Here is a 21,057-nt window from a genome sequence, read left to right on the forward strand (position 1 = left end):
TACTATAGAAACAATAGAAAGACATTCCCAAGAATTAACAAGAAAAACAGACATGTACCACTAGAGGTTCACTGAATGCACAAATTAAAAAAAAAAAAAAAGCCTACCCCATAATTGCAATGGTATATGCTAAGGATATGTAGAATATTTTAAATGCTTCTTAAGCAGGTAAAGTCAGAGTGGGGCAGATTGGGGGAGAGACAGGTCACACACACAAACATATTATTTTGAAATATAAAAATACATTTTTTTAAAAATAAAAATTGTTGAAGTTGGCTGCATCTGGGAAGTAGGAAGTACTGAATCAAGAGCAGTCTGTTTTTTGTGAAGTCTTATACTACCATTGGACTTCTAAAACCATGTTTCTTTAAATTGTATCCTGGTTCTCTTTCAAAGTAATGTATATGCAATTTGTATTTACATGTAAAAATATGCAGGTGAGAAATGCTAATATAAAATTATTCCAAAGCCTTTTCTAAAGTGTCAAGAAGTGCTAGGATTTACCTAGCAGAAATCACCTGAGGATGAATTCCTTGTCAATTCTGGGAAGTGACTGCCAGAGAGAGGAAAAACAGAGTGGTCACAAAACTGTGATCAAAAAACAGTCTGATCAAAACATACACTAAGAAATTCGTAATTGTTAGATAGAAAAGACAAATGTGCAGATTCCCTGAGACTCCTCACTAAGTTAGTATTTGCAGAAGTAAACCATGTTTTAACCGTTCGGTTTCCTTTGGGACCCATTTAGTTTTAAAAACATTCCATATTAATGAAATACCTAAATCTATTAGAAATATTCTTTCAAAACATCAGAAAGTCAAGATAATTTGACTAAGTAGCTAAAAATAAACTCATTTTGTAGAAAGAATGCAAGTAAAATGTTCAATAAGTGAACATTTTACCACAGGTTATTCTGGCAATGCTGTACTTCTTGTAGTTCATGGTAATCTATGTAAGAGTCCTAGTCTTGTCAGGAAAGAGGTATTTTACCTAAATAAAAGAAACAAAAATGTAGTATTCTGTTGTTTTTGACTCCATCTCGAGTTGGATTAAGAAGGCTTATTCTGAAATAGCACAGAAAAACATGTGAATCTTCTGGATCACGATCACTAGCACTATCACAATTAAGATGCATCTGAAAACAGCATGGGTCAGCTACAGATTATGTCAATTCCCAAGAGGCAACGTTTTACAGACTTCATACACAAAGCTCTCAACTCACAAAGGTGAAAAGATAACTGACTGAGTAGGTCAACAAGCAAACCATCTCAACAAGATTAAATGAATGCAAAACAGATGCACTCCAAATGCAAATGTGGTGCGCAGATTATGCTACCTCTGGCCATATGTACTAAAGAAGAGGGAGAGAACTCAAGGCCCCAGAACAAGAGAGAAGTCCAGGCCAGGCTCTGGGCACTAACTAGTCATGTGGACTCTGAACACTCACCTCATCCTTCATGGCCTCAATTTCCACATCTATGAAATAAAGGGACTGGCCAGGAGACACATAACAGCATTCTACGTGTAACTGGAGAAATCGTGTCTTGGATAGGTGAGGGAAGGTAATTAATGGAATTGCCTCTAGAGGGCGAATAATTAAAAGAATTGCCTCCAGTTTCTCCATGGCTTTCTAAAGAAGGGTCAAGACTTGCTGGATGCCAGATGTCTTCCAGGGATCCCAGAGAGCTGGTCTAGGGAGGCAGTGCTTTACTGTATTATAGCAGAGGAATTAATCACACTAATTGCTTACTCTGTACTTCTGCTTAACGATACAATATAAACAAACACAATGAGAATTAATTTTAAAGCAATCAAAAGGCCTTCAAATTAGTAAAGCTCCCGAAGATTCAAATATTACATCCATATATAGAATTATTACACTGGGGCAATTAATGATTTGATTTATAGATATTTTATATAGGTTTGATATGCAACAAGTCTAGGGGTTAAAATCTGCCTTCTAATAAGCAGTGATTTCTTCCTTTTTCTTAAAAAAAAGTTATATCAAAATAGTAAAAAATGAATATTTTAAAATAAAAAATGGCTGGGCGTGGTGGCTCACACCTGTAATCCCAGCACTTTGGGAGGCCAAGGCAAGTGGATCATGAGGTCGGGAGTTTGAGACCAGTCTGGCCAATATGGTGAAACACCGTCTCTACTAAAAATACAAAAATTAGCCGGGCATGGTGGCTGGCACCTGTAGTCTCAGCTACTTGGGAGGCTGAGGCAAAAGAATCGCTTCAACCCAGGAGGCAGAGGTTGCAGTGAGCCGAGATGGCACCACTGCACTCCAGCCTGGGTGACAGAGTGAGACTCTGTCTAAAAAAAACATAAATAAATAAAAATAAAAAATAAAAAATTATCAAGATTTATTATCATTCTGCCTACTGAATTTTAACTTATCCTTAAAGTTCAAAAAAAAAAAAAATTTCTTTCTCATGCAAACTTTCCCCATATCCCCAATTAAGATGAATTATTGAAGCATCCTGGGTGATTCCTGAAAACGTTCAATCCTTCAATTATTCAGGCCCAGTTTAATAGCACCTGAGAACAATTATATACTGAGACCTGTGCTAAACTGACAAAGGCGACCAAAGATCCTATACAGGGCACACCTGTACCCTCACATCGGCTCCAAAGTCTCCAGAGGGAAACGGACAGGACATGATGAATCAGCTCTCTTTTTACTGTATTATGCTTGGAAAGATTGTTATGGAAACATAGATAAATCAACCTTGCCTGGAAAAGTGGGAAAAGGTTCAAACCAGAGGCAAATTTAGATCAATATGTACCAAGAACTCACTGATTCTTACAGGAGTAGGATATGACCAGACAGACAAGTGAAATGACAACGCCATTCTAGAAATAGAGAAGATAAACAAAAGAACCGAGAAGTAGAAGTTGAAGGCCAGCTCAAGGTGCTTTGTGACCAGGCCTAGTCAGCAGTGGGGAGATTTGCACTCTATGCTAAGAACATTCTCTGTAATGACAATCCACCCTGTTGCACTAAGAATTTAAGAGCATTTATATGAATATATACATTCAAGGAAAGATAAAGTGAAAAATTTGCTATCAACTCTGTGTAAATTTGGAAAACTGTATCAAAGGAACAGCTTCAACTGCATTTCTTTGTCTAGAAAGTTTCATTTTATTTAAAAATGTAGTCTACAAACTTGAGCCTCAATTTTTGGCAATAAACTCAAAAATGATACATAAAGCATTATGGAATTCACTTTGTCCTTGCAGGAAAGAAAAAAGAAAACAAACCTCCATACAAGAGGAGGTCTGAAGGAACTCCCCAAACCTCCATGATTTTGCAGGAGACGAGATAATGGTAAGCACCTGCAGCACCTGGACCCATCTAGATTAACTAAATTTACTGAGGCTCCAGAGGAAGGTCTTCAGGACTCAGACCTTACTTACAGAGTAGAAGTTAATCAAAGGAAAGAAGTTTAATTGATTCACAGTTCCTCACGGCTGCGGAGGCCTCAGGAAACTTACAATCATGGTGGAAGGGGAAGCAAACGCGTCCTTCACATGGCAGCTGGAGAGAGAAGTGCAGAACGAAGAGAGAAAAGGCCCCTTATAAAACCATCAGATCTCGTGAGAACTCACTATCACGAGAACAGCATGTGGGAACCACTCCCATGATGTAATCACATCCCACAGATCCCTCCCCCAACACGTGGGGATTACAATTCAAAATGGCATTTGGGTGCAGACACAGAGCCAGACCGTATTACAGAGCCAGAAGGGCTGAGTAGTGGGCGCTTAGTAAATGTTCATGTCCCTGCACAAGGATGGCTTCATAGAAGTGCCACTTGTGCAGTGCAAAAGCCCCACACTCAGAGGGGACCTGAACTCGGTTTAATGCTCTCGTCACTGCCTTGAAATTCTTAACAATTTTTGAACAACAGACTCCACATTTTCAGTTCTCACTGGGTCCTGCAAATTATGTACCTGGTCCTGCCCCTGAAACAAAGATATGGTTTGTCCATGAAGGGGCTCCCTCGACCCCTCCCTGCCTGTCTCACTCCAAGATGCCCTAAGTGTAGGGGAACACAGAGCTAGGAGAAGGTGGTATTTGATGATGACCTTGGAGGTCCCACCTGATCATGGCTGGCAATGCATGTGTGTGGGTGGGAGAATTTGGTTGCTCTCTCCTGGCAGCCTCCATCCCATGCACAAAGCCTGCACTTTGCCTGTCTGTCCCCCTATGTACCCCTACTTGACTCAGACCAGGAGTGTGGATGAGGGGGGCACTGGGCCCAGTATTCCTGGTCCCAGCTGTAGTTCCCTGTTGATTGGGGTGATCTGGCTCCTCTGACTACTCCTGCCCCATCCCCACTAGGACAGGAGGAGTTGGTGAAGGGGACAGGGTAGGAGGCTTAATTAGCAGCCAGGGCCAGGCAGCAGGCAGTAGGGCAAAGATCAGGCTGACTTTTCCTGCTACAGATCTGCTCTCCGGAAGACGCATTCATGGACTGGCTTAGACTGTGACTTGGCTATTTTAGGAATATTCTTAACCCTTCCTGAGTTACTCCCATCATCAGACTTCTCTCCCAGAGCACAGAGCACCAGGCTGTTCCCCCTCCCTGTTCCCTCCTCCCCAGTCCCTGTTTTCCTCCCTGGCAGGTGAGGTCAGAGTTTTCTCAGGGGTGGGACAAGTTGACTTCTGCCAAGGAAAACTCCCAGGTCCCTAAGCCCCCTTCTTTGTCCTGCCCTGTGCCTTCTTCTTCACTTCATCACAGCTCTGGACTCAGCAAAGTGGCAGAATGGGTATGATCTCAGCCCTTCTTCTCATGTTATAAAATTGGAACCTCCCAGCCTGACCAACACGGTGAAATCCCATCTCTACTAAAAATACAAAAATCAGCCAGGCGTGGTGGCGTGTGCCTGTAATCCCAGCTACTCAGGAGACTGAGGCAGGAGAACTGCTTGAACCCAGGAGGTGGAGGTTGCACTGAGCTGAGATAGCACCACTGCACTCTAGCGTGGGTGACAGAGCGAGACTCCATCTCAAAAACAAAACAAAACAAAAAAATTGGAATCTGACTCTCTCATCTGAGGGAAAACAGCTGACCTGCATCCCAAGAGTAAGAAGGGAAGATGCAGTCCTGTCATCCAACCTCTGGCAGCCTGTCATCCAACCTCTGGCAGAGCAGGAGCCCCTGCCTGCCTGGCTTTGATGCCCCATTAGAGGCAAGCTTCCAACAGGGTGTCCCATACAGCAGCCAGAGCCCCTCAATGTCCTGGGGTTCCCTCTGCCTGGTTTTTCCTCCACTTCTGTGGAGATGGGCTTTCACCGTACTGCCCAAGCTGGTCTTCAATTCTTGAGGTCAAGTGATCTGCCCACTTCAGGCTTCCCAAAGTGCTGAGATTACAGGCATGAGTCACTGTGCCCAGCTATATTTCTGTATTTATTTGTACAGAAATAAAAAATTCTGAGTTTACACTCATACCTCAGATTCCAGTACACCACCACATGGGGTGTTGGAAGAGGGTTCCCTGTTTTTTAATTTCTTTCTCCAGTAGTGACAAACCCAGTTATTATTTATGATACACTTACTTATGCATTCAATTATACTATATAAAGTTGTCTCAGAATTGCTTACCCACAATCCTATGAGAAAGCATATATTTACTGACTAGATTACAGAATTTATGGAGAGTGTTTGCTGCATTTAACCCTACAGAATCCATTCAACATACTGATTTTCAAGGTTACTTAGATTTTTTTCTTTTGAGTGTGGTTATTTTCTTCATTTGTAGTAGAATTAGGTTCACTTGTTAGTGTTTGCATTCCATCTTGGGTACTTCCTTCCCCTATATTCTGGTTGGTTTTAATTGTTTTGTCTATATTTTGAGTATATGAACATTACTATGGTTCTGAGAACCACAAAAAAAGATATATTCAGAGAATTGTCACTCTCTTCTTATCCCTGCTAGCCTGTTCCCATTCCCTCCCTCTTTCCACCCATTTCCCACCTGCCCCTTATAGGTAACCAATCCCCCAATCCCTTTAGTTTCTAGTTTATCCTTCTTGCATTTTTTTTTAAGTCAGAGTCTTGCTCTGTCACCTAGGCTGCAGTGCAGTGACACAATCTTGGGTCACTGCAACCTCCGCCTCCTGGGTTCAAGTGATTCCCATGCCTCAGCCTCCCGACTAGCTGGGATTACAGGCATGTACCACCATGCCCGGCTTATTTTTGTATTTTTAGTAGAGACAGTGTTTCATCGTTGGCCAGGCTGGTCTCAAACTCCTGGCCTCAAGTGACCCGCCCACCTCGGCCTCCCAAAGTGCTGGGATTACAGGCGTTAGCCACTGTGACTGGCCTTCCTGCACTTTATACAAATAAACAGAGACATTGTATTTTCTTTCATCCTCTCTTTTTTTTTTTTTTTCTTTGGAGATGGATTCTCACTCTGTCACCCAGGCTGAAGTGCAGTGGCACAGTCTCGGCTCACTGCAACCTCTGCTTCCTGGGTTCGAGTGATTCTCCTGCCTCAGCCTCACAAGTAGCTGGGAACACAGGAACGTGCCACCACACCCGGCTAATTTTTGTATTTTTAGTGGGGGGGGGTTTCACCATGTTGACCAGGCTGGTCTCAAACTCCTGACTTCGTGATCCGCCTGCCTCGGCCTCCCAAAGTGCTGGGATTACAGGTGTGAGCCATTGCGCCCAGCCCATCTTCTCTTTCTTACAGAAAGGACAGCATACCATAGATATGTATTTCTGCCCTTCCCTTTTTTCTAGTCAACAGTAAAAACATACTATTTTTAAATATAGAAAAAGAATAGTCAACATTCCAACATGAATTTTAGGAAGAAGAGAAGACACTTAATAAACAACAGCTGTTATGAAGGAAGACTATAAAGCAGTTGCCAGAACTCTGAGAGGAGATGGCCAGACAGCAAGAGCAGGCAGAAGAGAAATATATCTCAGAAATAAATAGAAGAAAAAAGACTAAACAAACAATGGCAGATAAGCACAAGAAGGCAGATGCCACAGTAGATGCCTACAGAACAGAAATGGAAAACGTAAAGAAAAAAAGGAATTATATGAAAAAGATACACAGTATTTGGGAGACAACAGCAGATATGGAAAGTAGGAAGAAAAGAACTTCATACTCACACTTGGAATTCCCAAAAAAGAAAGCTGAGCAATGGAACAGAGCAAATATTTTAAAACACAATTAAGCAGGAGCTGGGCACAGTGGTGCACGCCTGTAGTCCCAGCTACTCCAGAGGATGAGGCAGGAGGATCACTTGAGCCCAGGAGTTCAAGGCCATAGTGTGCTATGTTCGTACCTGTGAACAGCCACTGCACTCCTGCCTGGGCAACACAAGGAGACCTCATCTCTTAAAAAAAAAAAAAAAAAAAAGACAAAGGATAACAAGTGTTGGTGAGAATGTGGAGAAAAGGGAACCCTCGTACACTATTAGTGGGAATGCAAATTGATATAGCCATTATGAAAAACACTATGGAAGGTCGGGCATGGTGGCTCACACCTGTAATCCCAGCACTTTGGGAGGCCAAGATGGGCAGATCACGAGGTCAGGAGTTCGAGACCAGTCTGGCCAACATAGTGAAACCCCACCTCTACTTTAAAAAAAAAAAAAATTAGCCAGGTGTGGTGGTGTGTGCCTGTCACCCCAGCTACTTGGAAGGCTGAGGCAGGAGAACTGCATGAACTCAGGAGGCATAGGTTGCAGTGAGCTGAGATCATGCCACTGCACTCCAGCCTGGACAACAGTGCAAGACTCCATCTAAAAAAAAAAAAGAAAGAAAAACACTATGGAGATTCCTGAAAAAATTAAATATAGAGCTAACTTATGATCCAACAATCTGTCTTCTGGGTAGATATGTATATATATACATACACACACATCCACAGGTACATATATGCACACACACACATATATATGTACACATATGTATACACTTTTTTTTTTTTTGAGATAGGATCTCACTCTGCCACTCAGGCTGGGAGCACAGTGGCACAATCATGGCTTACTGCACCCTCCAACTCCTGGGCTCAAGGGATCCTCCCACTTCTTAGTAGTTGGGACTACAGGTGTGCATCACCACACCTGGATACTTTTCCTATTTTTTTGTAGAGATCGGGTATCACTATGTCACCCAGTCTGATTTGAAACTCCTGAGTTCAAGCTATCCTCCCACCCCAGCCTCCCAAAGTGCTGGGATTACAGGCCTGAGCTACCACGCCCAGCCTTGAATTAGTATTCAAAGGGCAAGCTGCACACCAGGGAACAGTGAACCAGAACAATAATCACTGAGACAAACTCTAGAAAAATTATTGTACTTCAAACATAAAGAAAGAGAGCAAGCCAGAAATATCATGTTGCTTATTAGAAATTCCTGTGGGAGTCTGGACACAGTGGCTCACGCCTGTAATCCCAGTGCTGTGGGGAGACCAAGGAGGGAGGATCGCTTAAGCCCAGGAGTTTGACATCAGCCTGGACAACATGGTGAGACTCCATCTCTACAAAAAAAAATTTTTTTAATTAGCTGAGCGTGGTGGCACACACCTGTAATCCCAGCTACTTGGGAGGCTGAGGTAAGAGGATCGCTTGAGCCCATGAGTTTGAGGCTGCAGGAAGCCATGATCAGGCCACTGCACTGTAGTCTGGGTGACAGAAGCAGACCCTACCTGTCTCTACAAAAAAAAAAAAAAAAAAAAAAAAAAAAAATTCCAGTAGGGGGCTGGTGCAGCGGCTCACACCTGTAATCCCAGCTCTTTGTTAGGCCAAGGTAGGAGGACTGCTTGAGGCCAAGAGTTTGAGACCGGCCTGGGCAACACAGACCAGCCTGGGCAGCATCTCAAAATAAATAATAAATTTAAATTTAAATTTAAAAAAATAAATTTCAGTGGGCATCAGACACGTAGGGCCTGCTCAACCTTCTATGCCAGAAGGCAGTGCAGCCACACCTAGAAGATACTCAAGCTGAAGAGGGAGCCACAAACCTCAAACCCAGCCAGGGATAAAGTCTAAAGGCTACAGACTAACAATACCAACCAAACATTTAAAAATCAGAATACTGTTCACATAAGTCCTTCTTTTTTAAAAATTTTTATTTTAACTTTTTTACCTTTTTAAAAATAGAAAATGTCATACACAAAAATAGAATATAATGGGCCGGGCACGGTGGCTCCCGACTGTAATCCCAGCATTTCAGGAGGCTGAGGTGGGAGGATCACCTGAGGTCAGGAGTTCGAGACCAGCCTGGCTAACATGGTGAAACCCTGTCTCTACCAAAAATGCAAAAAGTAGCCAGGCATGGTGGCGCATGCCGTAATCCCAGCTACAGGCATGCACTGAGACAGGAGGCTGAGACAGGAGAATCGCCTGAACCCAGGAGACGGAGGTTGCAGTGAGCCAACATCGTGCCAGTGCACTTCAGCCCGGGCAACAGAGCGAGACTCTGTCTCAAAAAAACAAAAACAAAAACAAAAAAATATATATATATGAACCCTCATGGACCCATTACCCAGCTATAAAAATTATTAACTCAAGTACCAGATGTCTTATCTCTGTAAACATTTATCATCTGTAACTATTTCATTCTTGAGAAGACTCTGGGCTGGGCGCGGTGGCTCATGCCTGTAATTCCAGCACTTAGGGAGGCTAAGGTGGATGGATCACCTAAGATCAGGCATTGGAGACCAGCCTGGCCAACATGGTGAAACCCCGTCTCTGCTAAAAATACAAAAATTAGCCGGGCGTGGTGGCAGGCACCTGTAATCCCAGCTATCCCGGAAGCTGAGGCAGGAGAATCACTGGAACCTGGGAGGCGGAGGTTGCAGTGAGCCGAGACGGTACCATTGCGCTCCAGCCTGGGCAACAGGAGTGATACTCTGTCTAAAAAATGGCCGGGCGCGGTGGCTCACGCCTGTAATCCCAGCACTTTGGGAGGCCGAGGCGGGCGGATCACAAGGTCAGGAGATCGAGACCATGGTGAAACCCCGTCTCTACTAAAAAATAGAAAAAAATTAGCCGGGCGCAGTGGCGGGCGCCTGTAGTCCCAGCTACTCGGGAGGCTGAGGTAGGAGAATGGCGTGAACCCGGGAGGCGGAGCTTGCAGTGAGCCGAGATTGCGCCACTGCACTCCAGCCTGGGCGACAGAGCGAGACTCCGTCTCAAAAAAAAAAAAAAAAAAAAAAAAAAGAGAGAAGACTCTGCAGGACTAATTCTAACCAACCAAGAGACAGCAGAAAATATTCAGTCGCAGGAATGGCAAACAGCTTTTAATATCTTCAATTGCAGATCCAAGACAAAAACAAAGGTGTGGTTCAGGGCTAAGGAATGGAATGAAATCTACGTGCTTTCACAGTGTAGAAATGGGACAAACAACATTTTTTAAAAAGGAGGGGGGAGGGAGAGAAGGGGAGAGGAGGTGAAAGTGGAAGAATCTGCACCCTGCCTCATGCGTAGTCTGATGGGGGTCAAAGCTAAGAACTCCAGGGCTAGATGTTTGGGAGATTAAATACAAAGCAGCTCGTCCTACGGACTGAAAATGGGGATGAAGAAGAGGAGGGAAGAAGGAACACCGTCCAGAAAGAATGGTTTAAGGGAACACCTCCACCCGAAAATGCAGTTATTTGTAAGTGGAACCACAATGTAATATTAGTGACTGTGTGCTGGGCTAGATGGGGAACTGGAATTTGGAGAATTAGGAACTATTTGTGGCACTGCTAATGGAAGAACTGATCTCCGGAGAGTTGACTGACACCCAATAAGTGTAGTGTAGCCACAGTCCTTCCTCCTCAGCCAGTCTGGGCTGCACTTGCTCCATGAACCTGGTGGAGACAAGCCTGGCCAGTATAAGTTCCTCTGGTGAAGCTGTCCTCACAGGGTTAACAAGCATTCTACACAGAAATATAGTGATAATTAAGCATTAGCAGCTATAATTAAGCATTAATGAGGCTGTACTTTGACTAAATTCCTTCTATGGAACTTCCCATGGCACTGGATACTGACCATCTGCATCCCCACTGTTCCTATAGTTTGGCTTTCTGATGCTAGAAACATAGGCTTTTGTTTAGGAATTGCTTTAAACGGTTTTTTTGTTTGTTTTTTGTTTTTGTTTTTTTTTCCCCCGAGACAGTCTCACTCTGTCACCCAGGCTAGAGTGCAGCGGCACGATCTCGGCTCACTGCAACCTCCACCTCCCAGGTTCAAGCGATTCTCCTGCCTCAGCCTTCCGAGTAGCTGAGATTACGGGTGCACACCACCACACCCAGCTAATTTTTGTATTTTTAGTAGAGACACGGTTTCACTATGTGGCCAGGCTGGTCTCAAACTCCTAACGTCAGATGATCCACCCACCTTGGCCTTCAAAGTACCGGGACTACAGGAGTGAGCCATAGCACCCAACCTAAAATGTTTTTCAAAAGATTCCAAATTCCAGTGAAACAAGTGACCCCAACCAGTTCGAACAGCCCAGAAGAACTTAATCAGCATGACAACACGGTTTTTTCATCTCCCGGGCCCCATGACTTCACTCTGCACTCTTGAACCTATCAAAAATCTCCACATTTTGGACTGTTCGAAAACTCTTACGAAACCTAGCCCCAAAGTTCTCGGAGAGAGATTTGAGGTTTTCTCCCATCTTGTCTGGCAGCCCTGCAATTAAACCTCTTTCTTCTGCTGCAAACCGGTGTTTTGGGTGTATGGACTTGCCCTGCAATCAGGCAAGGGACCTATTACAGAGACCCTGGCTGTGTACCCTCCGTGTCCCAGACATGGTCCAAAAGCCAAGTCCCACCTGGCCCTGCCCTCCAGGGCTCCTAGTGTTGGGGGAGCAGAGGCACACAGGAACAGGCAATTGCACAGTGCCACGGGAGTGCCAGCTCCATGGGGCTGGGGCAATGTGGAAGGGGCTGCATTGCAGAAATGGCTCCATGGTGAACCTGAAAATGAGAAGTCACTGTCATCCAGCAGGAGAACAAAAGGATGGTCCTCCATGCATTCATTTAGCCAGTGCTGCCTGAGCACCGCGGAAGGCACTGGGCATACACTAAAAAGGAGAAAGGACTGGTTATAGCCCCATGAACCACCACCATGGAGAAGTACACATGAAGGCAACGGATTAATTCACTGTGACTGTAAAAAAGAGGTACAGGGGGTATGAGAATGTGTCACTAGGGACCTGATGCATCGTGTGTGTGTGTGTGTGCGTGTGTGTGTGCGTGCACGCACACCCAAGGCCACTGAGACCTGACGTTTGGAAGAGCAATAGGCAAGGGTGATTTATGGAGAGTATGCCAAGCAGAAAACGCAGCAGGTGTGAAGATACCGAGGCAGCAGAAGCATGATGGGAAGGTCAAGGTGGCTGAGGTGGACAGGGAGAGGGTGTTGTGGGAACAGGCTGGAGGTCTGGGAGGCTCTGCCCTAATCAGCAGGTGGGCTTTTCCTCAGGCTTGTTCCTCCTGCGGTTGCAAGTAGCTGGTTCTAGGGATCCTTTCCTGCCACAAGATGTCCAGTGGAAGACGAAGGGCGGCTTGTGTGTGTGTGTGTGTGTGTGTGTGTGTGTGTGTGTGTGTTTTCCTGAGACAGTGTCTCATTCTGTTGCCCAGACTGAGTGCAGCCGCCCTCGACCTCCCGGGCTCAAGCCATTCTCCCATCTCGGCCTCCCAAAGTGCTGGGATTACAGGCTGAGCCACCATGCCCTGCCTTCAAGGCAAGGAAAGTCTTTTCTAGAAGACCTCTGGCCTCACGCCTCACCTCTCTCCTTGGCCGCACCTGGGTCAGCTTAAGCGGCTCACTCACAAAGAGAATAGGTGAAAAGTCCCTTGGGATTCATCCCTGCGTCACATGGGAATGATGCACACCAGAAGGATGCCGGGCTCTGCCAGTCCAGCCCCACCAGCCTCCTGGAGTGGCCCCGAGGCGCGCTCTCCAGGCCCTGGGACCTGCTCCTGGAGGCGGGGGCTCCTGGAAGCGACCCCGACACTGCTCCAGGTGTCTCTTCAAGGACTTTCCCACATTTTACAAAGAAACCTTTTGGGGACAGTCAGCAACAAGTAACCGGTCGTGCAACTGTGGCAGCCCTGGGGTGAGGGTGAGAGACCCGTGCTCCGCGCCGGAGATCTCAGACTGGAGAAGGGAACGACCTCCTACGCAGACCTGCACTGCAGCACCTGGGCTGGCAGCCAGACTGGGGACATCGTCCCCTGCTGGGAGGCCAGAGAAGGCAGGGAGCGCGCCTCGAGTCCGCTGGCTGAATCTCCCCAGAACTGGAAAGCACCGCTAGTAGGTACCTTTGAACTGAAACGCAAAGCCCACGGGCGCGCAGTCCGGAGAGGAGGCGATTGCGGGTGGAGGTAGTGCCAGGTTAAGGACGTGGAGCGGGTGGACAAGAACCGCTAGGGGACCGCTGGGGCGTAACGGGCTTTGGGAGGAAGGGGCCGCAGCAGCCTGCGCCCCACCCCAGGGCCGGGCCTCATCCGGCGCTCAACCAGTGCCACGTTGAGTCACCTACCGGCAGGGCATACTCCGTACCGGGGCCGCGCGCGTGAAGTGCCAGGGGATGTTGGGAACCCCATTCCATCCGGGACCCGCCCAACAAAACCGTCCAGGGCCGGAGGTTACCGGTTTGTACCGAAGGGAAGCGGTGTGGAAGGGAGGGGGGTCTCCTGCACGCTGGCGCAGGAGCGCACGTGCACGGCCCCCCCGTGCTTCGTTCTCACGTGCACGGCCCAGTGCCCCGAAGCCCCTCCCCGGGGAGTGTCAGGGCGGGACCCCGCCGGGCGGCAGCGCCACACTCAACAAAGCGTCCCGCGGGCCCTGCCCCATGACTCACCGCTGGGTGGGACGGGCGCGCGGGCAACCCGCGGGCCCAGACGGGGTAGCGCGGGCCGGAAGCCCGGCTCGCGACTCGGCTTCGCCCCCACGACCTCCGGCCGCCTGAAGTCCCGAGGGGCCGTGGCCCTGGGTCGTCTCCCCTGTTCCCAGCCCCTAGTCCCAGCTGGCAGAGAGAAGTTCCCGAGGCCCCCGCCCTTGCAGGGCTCCTTGCCCCGCCCAGAGCTGAGCCTTCCGAGGATCTGAGGACCGAGTCCAGTCCGACTCCCAGGAAGGGCCAGGATCCTGGGGCAGGGAATAAGGGGCGGGGGCTGGCTCCAGAGTCGGGCGGGGGAGGGGCAGTAACAGAGATGGGGGCTGAGCCTCTGGTCTGGGAGCGTCGGGAGGCGAGTGGCGGGATGGGAAACATTCCTGAGACAGTTGGCTTGGATTTCCGAATTTGGGAAGCTAGGACTTCAGCTATGGTGGCTCTGCTCTTGGGATGGGAGGACTGGGCCCAGCTTGCGAGGAGTCATGAAGTGAACACAGGGTGGGAACGTGAATTTTAATGAGGGGGCAGACCGAGGAGGTGGCGGATGCCCAGAGGTCTGGGCCAGGCTCTGCTGGATGGCGCCTGGAGGGGGGTCACCCAGGTCTCCCTGCTGTTATTTCAGGAGGCCGAATTTTTTCCCGATCCCAGAGAAGGTGTCAGAGGCCTGGCTAGCAGTCTTGTCGATGGTTTCCTGGGTGGTCTTGGCCAGCTGGTCCATGGCTGAGGAAGGGCAGGAGAGAGGGCAGGTCAGGCAGGGCCCCGGGAACCAGTGCATGTAGGTTTAGCCTGGCCCGGGTCTCCCAAGGGACCTGCTTGGGGCATTGTGCACAGAGGGCTCTGCATAGGAGAGGATGTGCCTGGGCCCCGGGCCGGGGTGGGGCGGGGCAGTGGGAGGTGTGCTGGGGTTGCCCGCCTCCCTCCAGCCCCACCAGACCTTTCTGCCCCGCCTCTGTGGCCTGATCCACCACTTGCTGAGCTGCTGCTCCGGCCGCTGACACTGGAACAGAGAGATGTGGCTTTTAGCCCCTGTTGAGGCATCACTGACCACAGGTACCCCACCATTGCCATGCCCCTCATGTGTTCTCCAGAGTATTCGGTGGTACAGGTTCAAGGGATGGATGCCATGGAGATGAAGTCTCTGGCCCAGGGCCGCCCAGCCCGAGGGCCGCCCTTTCCATGCCTCTGGGATGTTTTTGTTGATTTCTAACTCTGAGCTCCTCCTCTGTGGGGGAGGAGCTTCCCTTTCCATCTCCAGGGCTGCTGAGAAAACGTTGGACAGAGGAAGGCAGGCAGGGCAGGGCCAGGCTGCAGCTAGCATCTGGACTGTTGGCTAATGCTGGGCATAGCCCAGAAGACCCCTGCCCCCTTTTACAGCTTCTTGGCTAGAAGCCTGGCCCAGATGCCTGAATTCCCATCTTTCATGCACTTGGCCCTGGGGCTTGGACTTTTGCCAGGTTCTCACTGCCTCCTCCCTCCTGTGGCCTGCCCCGGACGGCACACAAGCAAAGCCACTGCCTCTGTGGACAGGCAGCTCAAGGCATTAGGAGACAAGTGCAGGAAGGAGGCAAAACTTCCAAGGCTGGCCATCTCCTCTGGACCACAGTTCCACCTGCCGGGAATGGAGTCACCAGCCCCCGGTGGGCTGACAGGTGGCTCCGGCCTGCAGAGCGGTAACTCGTCCCTGCTGCTGAACAGGAAGGGGCCTGCCTTATCCAGACCCCATCCTTCGGAGAGGGTTAGTGAGGCAAGTGTGCTGAGAGGCCCCTGGGGACCTCCTCTCAATTTAACCCATCAGAAAGCAGCCCATCCTTTGCACCCAGCTCTCAAATGGAAAAGTGAAGCCCAGAAGGAAAGGAGCTGACACGGAGGCTTTAGTCTCAAGGGAAGAACTGTGGGCCTCCCCCTGGGGCACTGGTGAAGGAAGGGGTTGGTTTGGGTATTGTCTCCTGACTGGGATATGGGCAGGACTGATAAGGAACTGTAGTCCTGAGGAAGGCTGGGCTAGGTACAGGAAGAGCCCACCCAGTGAGGCAGTGGTCTCACATCTCCCGTGCCCCCACTGCAGCTGAGTCACCTCCAGAATAAGGAGGAGAGAGCTGGAGGTGGAGGAACTAAGGACCTTCTTTGCCAGATGGGGACTGGTAAGGCGACGATTACTTTTCGGGGTTGGGGATGGAATGGAAACAAAGCCCTTTGGGGTCTGGGGCAGACTCTGGTGGCGGGCGCGGGTGGAGGTGGTGGCGGGCCGCCCCCGGTCCTGGTCCTGGACCTGGACCTGGACCTTCACCCTTGCCTGAGGGCCTGGGTGGGGCCGCCCAGCGCCGGCATGTCCTCCTCTGAGGGGCTCCCGCAGTGCCCGCAGCGCGGCTCCGGCTCCTCTGGAGCCTCTGTTCCGCTGCCTGTCTCCGGGCATCATCTCTCCGCAGACCGGGGTGGGCGTCCTACCCGCCCCTGCGTCTCAGTGGAGGACCGAGCCTTCCGAGCCAAGCTGCCGGTCAGCGAACTTGCCGACCGCGCAGAGCCGCCGCTTCTGCCTGCGCGTCCACGCAGCTGCCCCTGCCTGGGCCCTAGGTCGCGCGCTGTACTCACCGGCTTCCTGGGCGGTCCCCTCCACCTGTTGCTTCAGGTCCTGCAAGCCCTTGCTGGCCATAGCTTCGGGGAATCTGTGGAGTCGTCAAGAGCAGCCGGAGCGACGTTGGATCCAGCCCAGAGTGGCGCTGCCAAGTGCCAGCTCCGGTTTTTAAGGCGCCCCAGGGCCGGCCTGCCCCGCGTAGGGGAGAGGACGCGGGGCGGTTCCCGTCATACAGGCTCCGGGGAGTGGCCGGGCCCTGCTCCAGAGTCCGCAGGCCAGGGAGCACATCCTGGCCCAAGACGGGCTGAGGACGGGCCGCCGTGGGAAAGGGGCAGACGGAACCAGGGACCGAGGAGGGGTTAGGACAGGGGTCCAGAGAGGAGCTGGGGGCAGGAGAAGGGCGCACACCTTCTCCCAGCTCATCAGCCCCAGCCCTCCCTTTCTTATCTTGGGCGTGAGCACTGGGTCAGCTCCAGGGCAGGAGCTCAGGGCTGGTGTTGACATTAATGACAGCAGCGGTCTTTTACTGAGCATTTGTCTTGTGCCAGGCGCTGCCTAACACTCTGCAGTCTCTTGTATAATCTTTACAACCACCTCCTGAAATCGGTATTTTTATTAATAGCATCAGTGTATAGGAGGAAACTGAGGCAACGAGGTCCGCCTCACCCAAACTCACGTGGCAGGGACTTGGATCCTCGAATCTGCCTAGGTGCCTGTCAACCCTAGGGCTCTGGCAATGTCAGCGCCCCCAGCCCCAAACACCTGCAGGGGCACTGCTGACTGGCCATCTGCCTGTAGCCACTGAAATCCAGTGGATGCAGACGGAGAGGGCCTGGTAAATCCTTCCCCTGAGAGGGCGAGACATAGGAGTGTGCACCTGCAGACCATGCAACCCCAAGGGGAAGAGGGCAGTGTGCCTGTGCAGCCCAGGCGAGGAGACTGCCATCAGTCACTGAAGCCTGAGGAAGCTGGGCAGAAAGCATGGCTCAGGGAGGGCAGGAATAAGCTTGGGCCTTTCAGGTCACCTTTCCTGAGATGGGGCAGGCAAGGCTCTAGGGTACAACTTGTGACTGTTAGGAGGGGACTTAGGGACCTGGGCCAGAGTGGAGAAGGTCATCCCTGGGGGCAGCAAAATAGCCTGCGAGATACATTCCCCTGGCATACAAGGGGGCGCAGGTCAGGCCCCACCAAGCTGGGTGTACTCCCATTCCAGAGTCGGTCTTCAGGACCTGGAGACCAGTGCTCACCCACCCTGCCTCTCTGGGTCTCTCTAACGCTTCCTGTCTGGGGCTGTTTCTTGCACCTCTGCTGGTGTCTCCCCTATTCTGGAGCGCTGGGAAGCCCCTGCCACCCAGGCCCGGTCTGCTGGCACATACCCTGCTTCTAGTGGTGCAGGGTCAGCCCCTAGAGGGAGGTGTCTGGAAGTGCACCTGTACACATACACACACACACACACACACACACACACACCCTGGGTATGGATTAATGGAGATAAAGTCAACCCTGGGCAAAGGGAAGAGGCAAGCCATGAGATTAGGTGGAGGAAAGGGGAGGGAGCAGGTCTCAGGCAAAACAAAGTGGCAACAACGGTCCTCCCAGCCCCCGCCCCTCCTCGACCAGAGCCTGGCCTTGACCTGGGAGTGGCCAGATCGATGCCTGGGGCACTCTGGGGAGCCCAGCTCAGTCCTGCCCTGCCTGGCCAGCTGCAGCCCTGCCAGCCCTCCTGAATCCCACCAGTAGTGTCCAATAGCCAGGCACGCCTTTGAGCGCTCCAGTTTATCACAGGCTGCTGGTGCCACTGGGCTCCGGGTCCCATGGACAATGAGCTGTGAGGTGGACAGGAAGGGAGCAGCCTCTGTGGGGAGAGACAGCCAGTCCCCAGCAGATGATGGTAGAGATAGCTCTGTGTGGCCTTAGTGGCAGGCACTGCAGTCAAACCTCCTGGGTTCATATACTCTTAGAGCAAGCCCCTTACCTCTCTGAGCCTCAGCGTCCCCATTACATCACAGCATCTCCCCAAAGTGTGTTTGTGAAGATTAAATGAGCTGAAGGGTGCCCAGCACTCGGCAGTGGACTTTGTAAGAGGGTCCAGGGCACCGGGGCTTCTCAGACAAGGCCAGGCTGAAGGAGGAAGCACATGACCAAATTACCATTGCCCCCCCACCCCCATTTGCTGTGGTGTCACTTTTTTTTTTTCCGTTTTTTCTTTTTGGAGACAGAGTTTTGCTCTTGTCGCCCAGGCTGGAGTGCAATGGCAGGATCTCAACTCACTGCAACCTCTGCCTTCCAAGTTCAAGCGGTTCTGCCTCAGCCTCCTGAGTAGCTGGGATTACAGGCGTGCACCATGCCCAGCTAATTTGTGATTTCACTTTCTGCAGTTTCAGTTACCCATTGTTGGGGCTCAGAAACCAATACCCCAATATATAGTGCTGTGACATTCTGAACTGAAGAAGCCTTAAGGTCTCTCCGACCAGGCTCCCCCAGGCCCCTCAACCCTTTGTCTCTTCCAAATCATACGGTGAAGTTGTTCCATGAAGTCCCTCATCTGCCTAAAGTCTGGACCCACCAAAGAAGAAAACAATGACCCCTGGTCCCTTCCCAGAGTTTCCTCTGACTGAACTCATGTTATAGGGAGAAAGACTGAAGCCTGCTCACACACCTGGACAGGTTTTGCAAACCGTTGTCTGCTGTGTGAGCCGAACAGACTTTGTTCCAGGCCACCGAGTGTTCTTCAAACCCACTGAATTGCCCTGAAAATCATTTACTGGCCCCCTGAAATCACCCACACTTCCCCATTGCATCTGTACCCCATTTCGTGGTGGGGCACTCTGATTTCCCCCATGCATGTTAGTGAATGTGTATTCCATTTCTAATCTGCTTTTATGAGCTGACTTTTCAGTGAACCTTCAGAGGGTAAAGGGAAAGTTTTCCCTTGGCCCCTGCACCGCAATTGGTAAGGTCCAAAATGTCAAATGGAAAATTCCAGAAATAGCTGGTCATGATGGCTCACGCCTGTAATCCCAGCACTTTGGGAAACTGAGGCGGATGGATAGCTTGAGGTCAGGAGTTTGAGACCAGCCTAGCCAACACGGTGAAACCCTGTCTACTAAAAATACCAAAATCAGCCGGGCGTGGTGGTGCACACCTATAGTCCCAGCTACTTGGGAGGCTGAGGCAGGAGAATCACTTGAACCCGGGAGGCGAAGGTTGCAGTGAGCAGAGATCACGCCACTATTCCAGCCTGGATGACAGAGTGAGACTCCATCTCAAAAAAAAAAGAAAGAAAAAGAAAATTCTAGAAATAAACAATTCATGTTTTAAATAACTTTTATTACAGTATATTGTTATAATTGTTCCATTTTCTTATCGGTTATTGTTAGTCTCTTAATGTGCCTAATGTATAAACTTCATTATAGCGAAGCACATGTGTATGTGTAGGAAGACACGTTATATGTAGGCTACCTTGGTACTATCTGGGGTTGCAGGCAGCTGGAAACATCTTGGGTGTATCCTAGTGGATAAGGGGAGTTGACTGTGCTCCCACAGGGAGGTCAAAAGCAGCCTCACAGGGTGCAGAGCACATGAGGGTTCAAAGGCAAAGAGCACTGCCAGTGCCCATGGCTGGAAAGGGGCTTCCTGGTGATGTTGGTCATTTGAGTCCAGGAACAAGCCCTGAGTGTATGTGAGAGGGGGTTGTGGGGGTGCTGTGGTAGGGGCACCAGGGATCCCTCTGGGCTCCTCCAGCAGAGGCAGAGGGCGCTGGAGCCTGGGGAAAGCTGTCGCTGGGAGCCTGGCATAGGTGCCCTCTCCCTCACCCCTATCAGCTGACCAGCCTTGCTTCTCCTTGCTTTCTTCACAGCCCAGAGGACTCTCGGGCACACCCAGGCCCCAGGTGGCCTCCTCCTGGGGTTCATACACGCCTGCTTATGTGCACATGTCTGGACTGGGGAGGAGGAACAGCCCTGACTGCCCTGAGCTGCTTCCAGACCCTTCATGCCTGCCTTTGGCAGGGTTTGGGGGTGTGGAGACCAGCAGCCCCCTGCTCCATTCTGCCTCCTCAGTGGATGCCCATGGCCAGACAGTAGATACAGCCTGACTCGGCTGGGTCTGACTGGGCTCCCAGCCTCCTGGGCTGCCCTTGAATCCACTGCAGAGGCTGGATGGGGAGGCGGTGTGGACAGGGCAGTGTCTGAAGTCACATGTGGACGGACTCAAGCTCTCGCCCCAACACCCAGGCCTGAAGGCCTGGGGCAAGCCACTGAAATGCTCTGAGCCCAAACTCAGATGAAATGCATCTGAGTATCAAAGGGGAAGGCGGGATGTCGAGGGAACTCTGGTCTGAACAAGCCTGCCCGGCGTGCAAGGTTTCAAAACAATGCAGGGCCTGCTGGCCAGTGGCTTATATGAAGGGCTTGCTCAGAGTGGGCTGGGCAAACAGCCCTTCATGTAGGCCACTGGCCAGCGGGCCCTGGGTTGTTCTGAAACCTTGGATTGGGGGCAATCCACCGTAAGCACCTTGGGGCCCATGCAGCCATAGCAGGGCTGGTGAGCCACCTGGGCTTCTGCCCGGTCCTGTGCTTCTCAGCAAAACCTGGATCTACAGCTCTAACCTGAGAGGTTTGTTCT

The 21,057-nt window shown here is 50.4% G+C and overlaps 1 protein-coding gene and 1 non-coding gene across 2 annotated transcripts in view; both read right to left on the reverse strand.

The window, feature by feature from the left end:
* Positions 1 to 13,695, reverse strand: part of LOC103215870 (uncharacterized) — a 40,619-nt gene extending 26,924 nt beyond the window's left edge. Inside the window, exon 1 of the transcript XR_005244105.2 lies at positions 13,509 to 13,695. This is a non-coding gene — a transcript (uncharacterized protein). The remainder of the gene's footprint in view (positions 1 to 13,508) is intronic.
* A 663-nt stretch (positions 13,696 to 14,358) lies between these two features.
* On the reverse strand, positions 14,359 to 16,560 carry ADIRF (adipogenesis regulatory factor). The gene is made up of 3 exons (XM_007962692.3): positions 16,449 to 16,560; positions 14,794 to 14,856; positions 14,359 to 14,579 (listed from the first exon to the last, which is right to left on the reverse strand). Exons 1-3 carry the CDS (start codon positions 16,507 to 16,509, stop codon positions 14,473 to 14,475), a joined length of 231 nt encoding a protein of 76 aa, XP_007960883.1. The 5' UTR covers positions 16,510 to 16,560; the 3' UTR covers positions 14,359 to 14,472.
* Positions 16,561 to 21,057: the final 4,497 nt, after the last annotated feature.

The sequence above is a fragment of the Chlorocebus sabaeus genome, chromosome 9 (genome assembly GCF_047675955.1).
Source record: "Chlorocebus sabaeus isolate Y175 chromosome 9, mChlSab1.0.hap1, whole genome shotgun sequence".
Classification (NCBI taxonomy): Eukaryota; Metazoa; Chordata; class Mammalia; order Primates; family Cercopithecidae; genus Chlorocebus; species Chlorocebus sabaeus.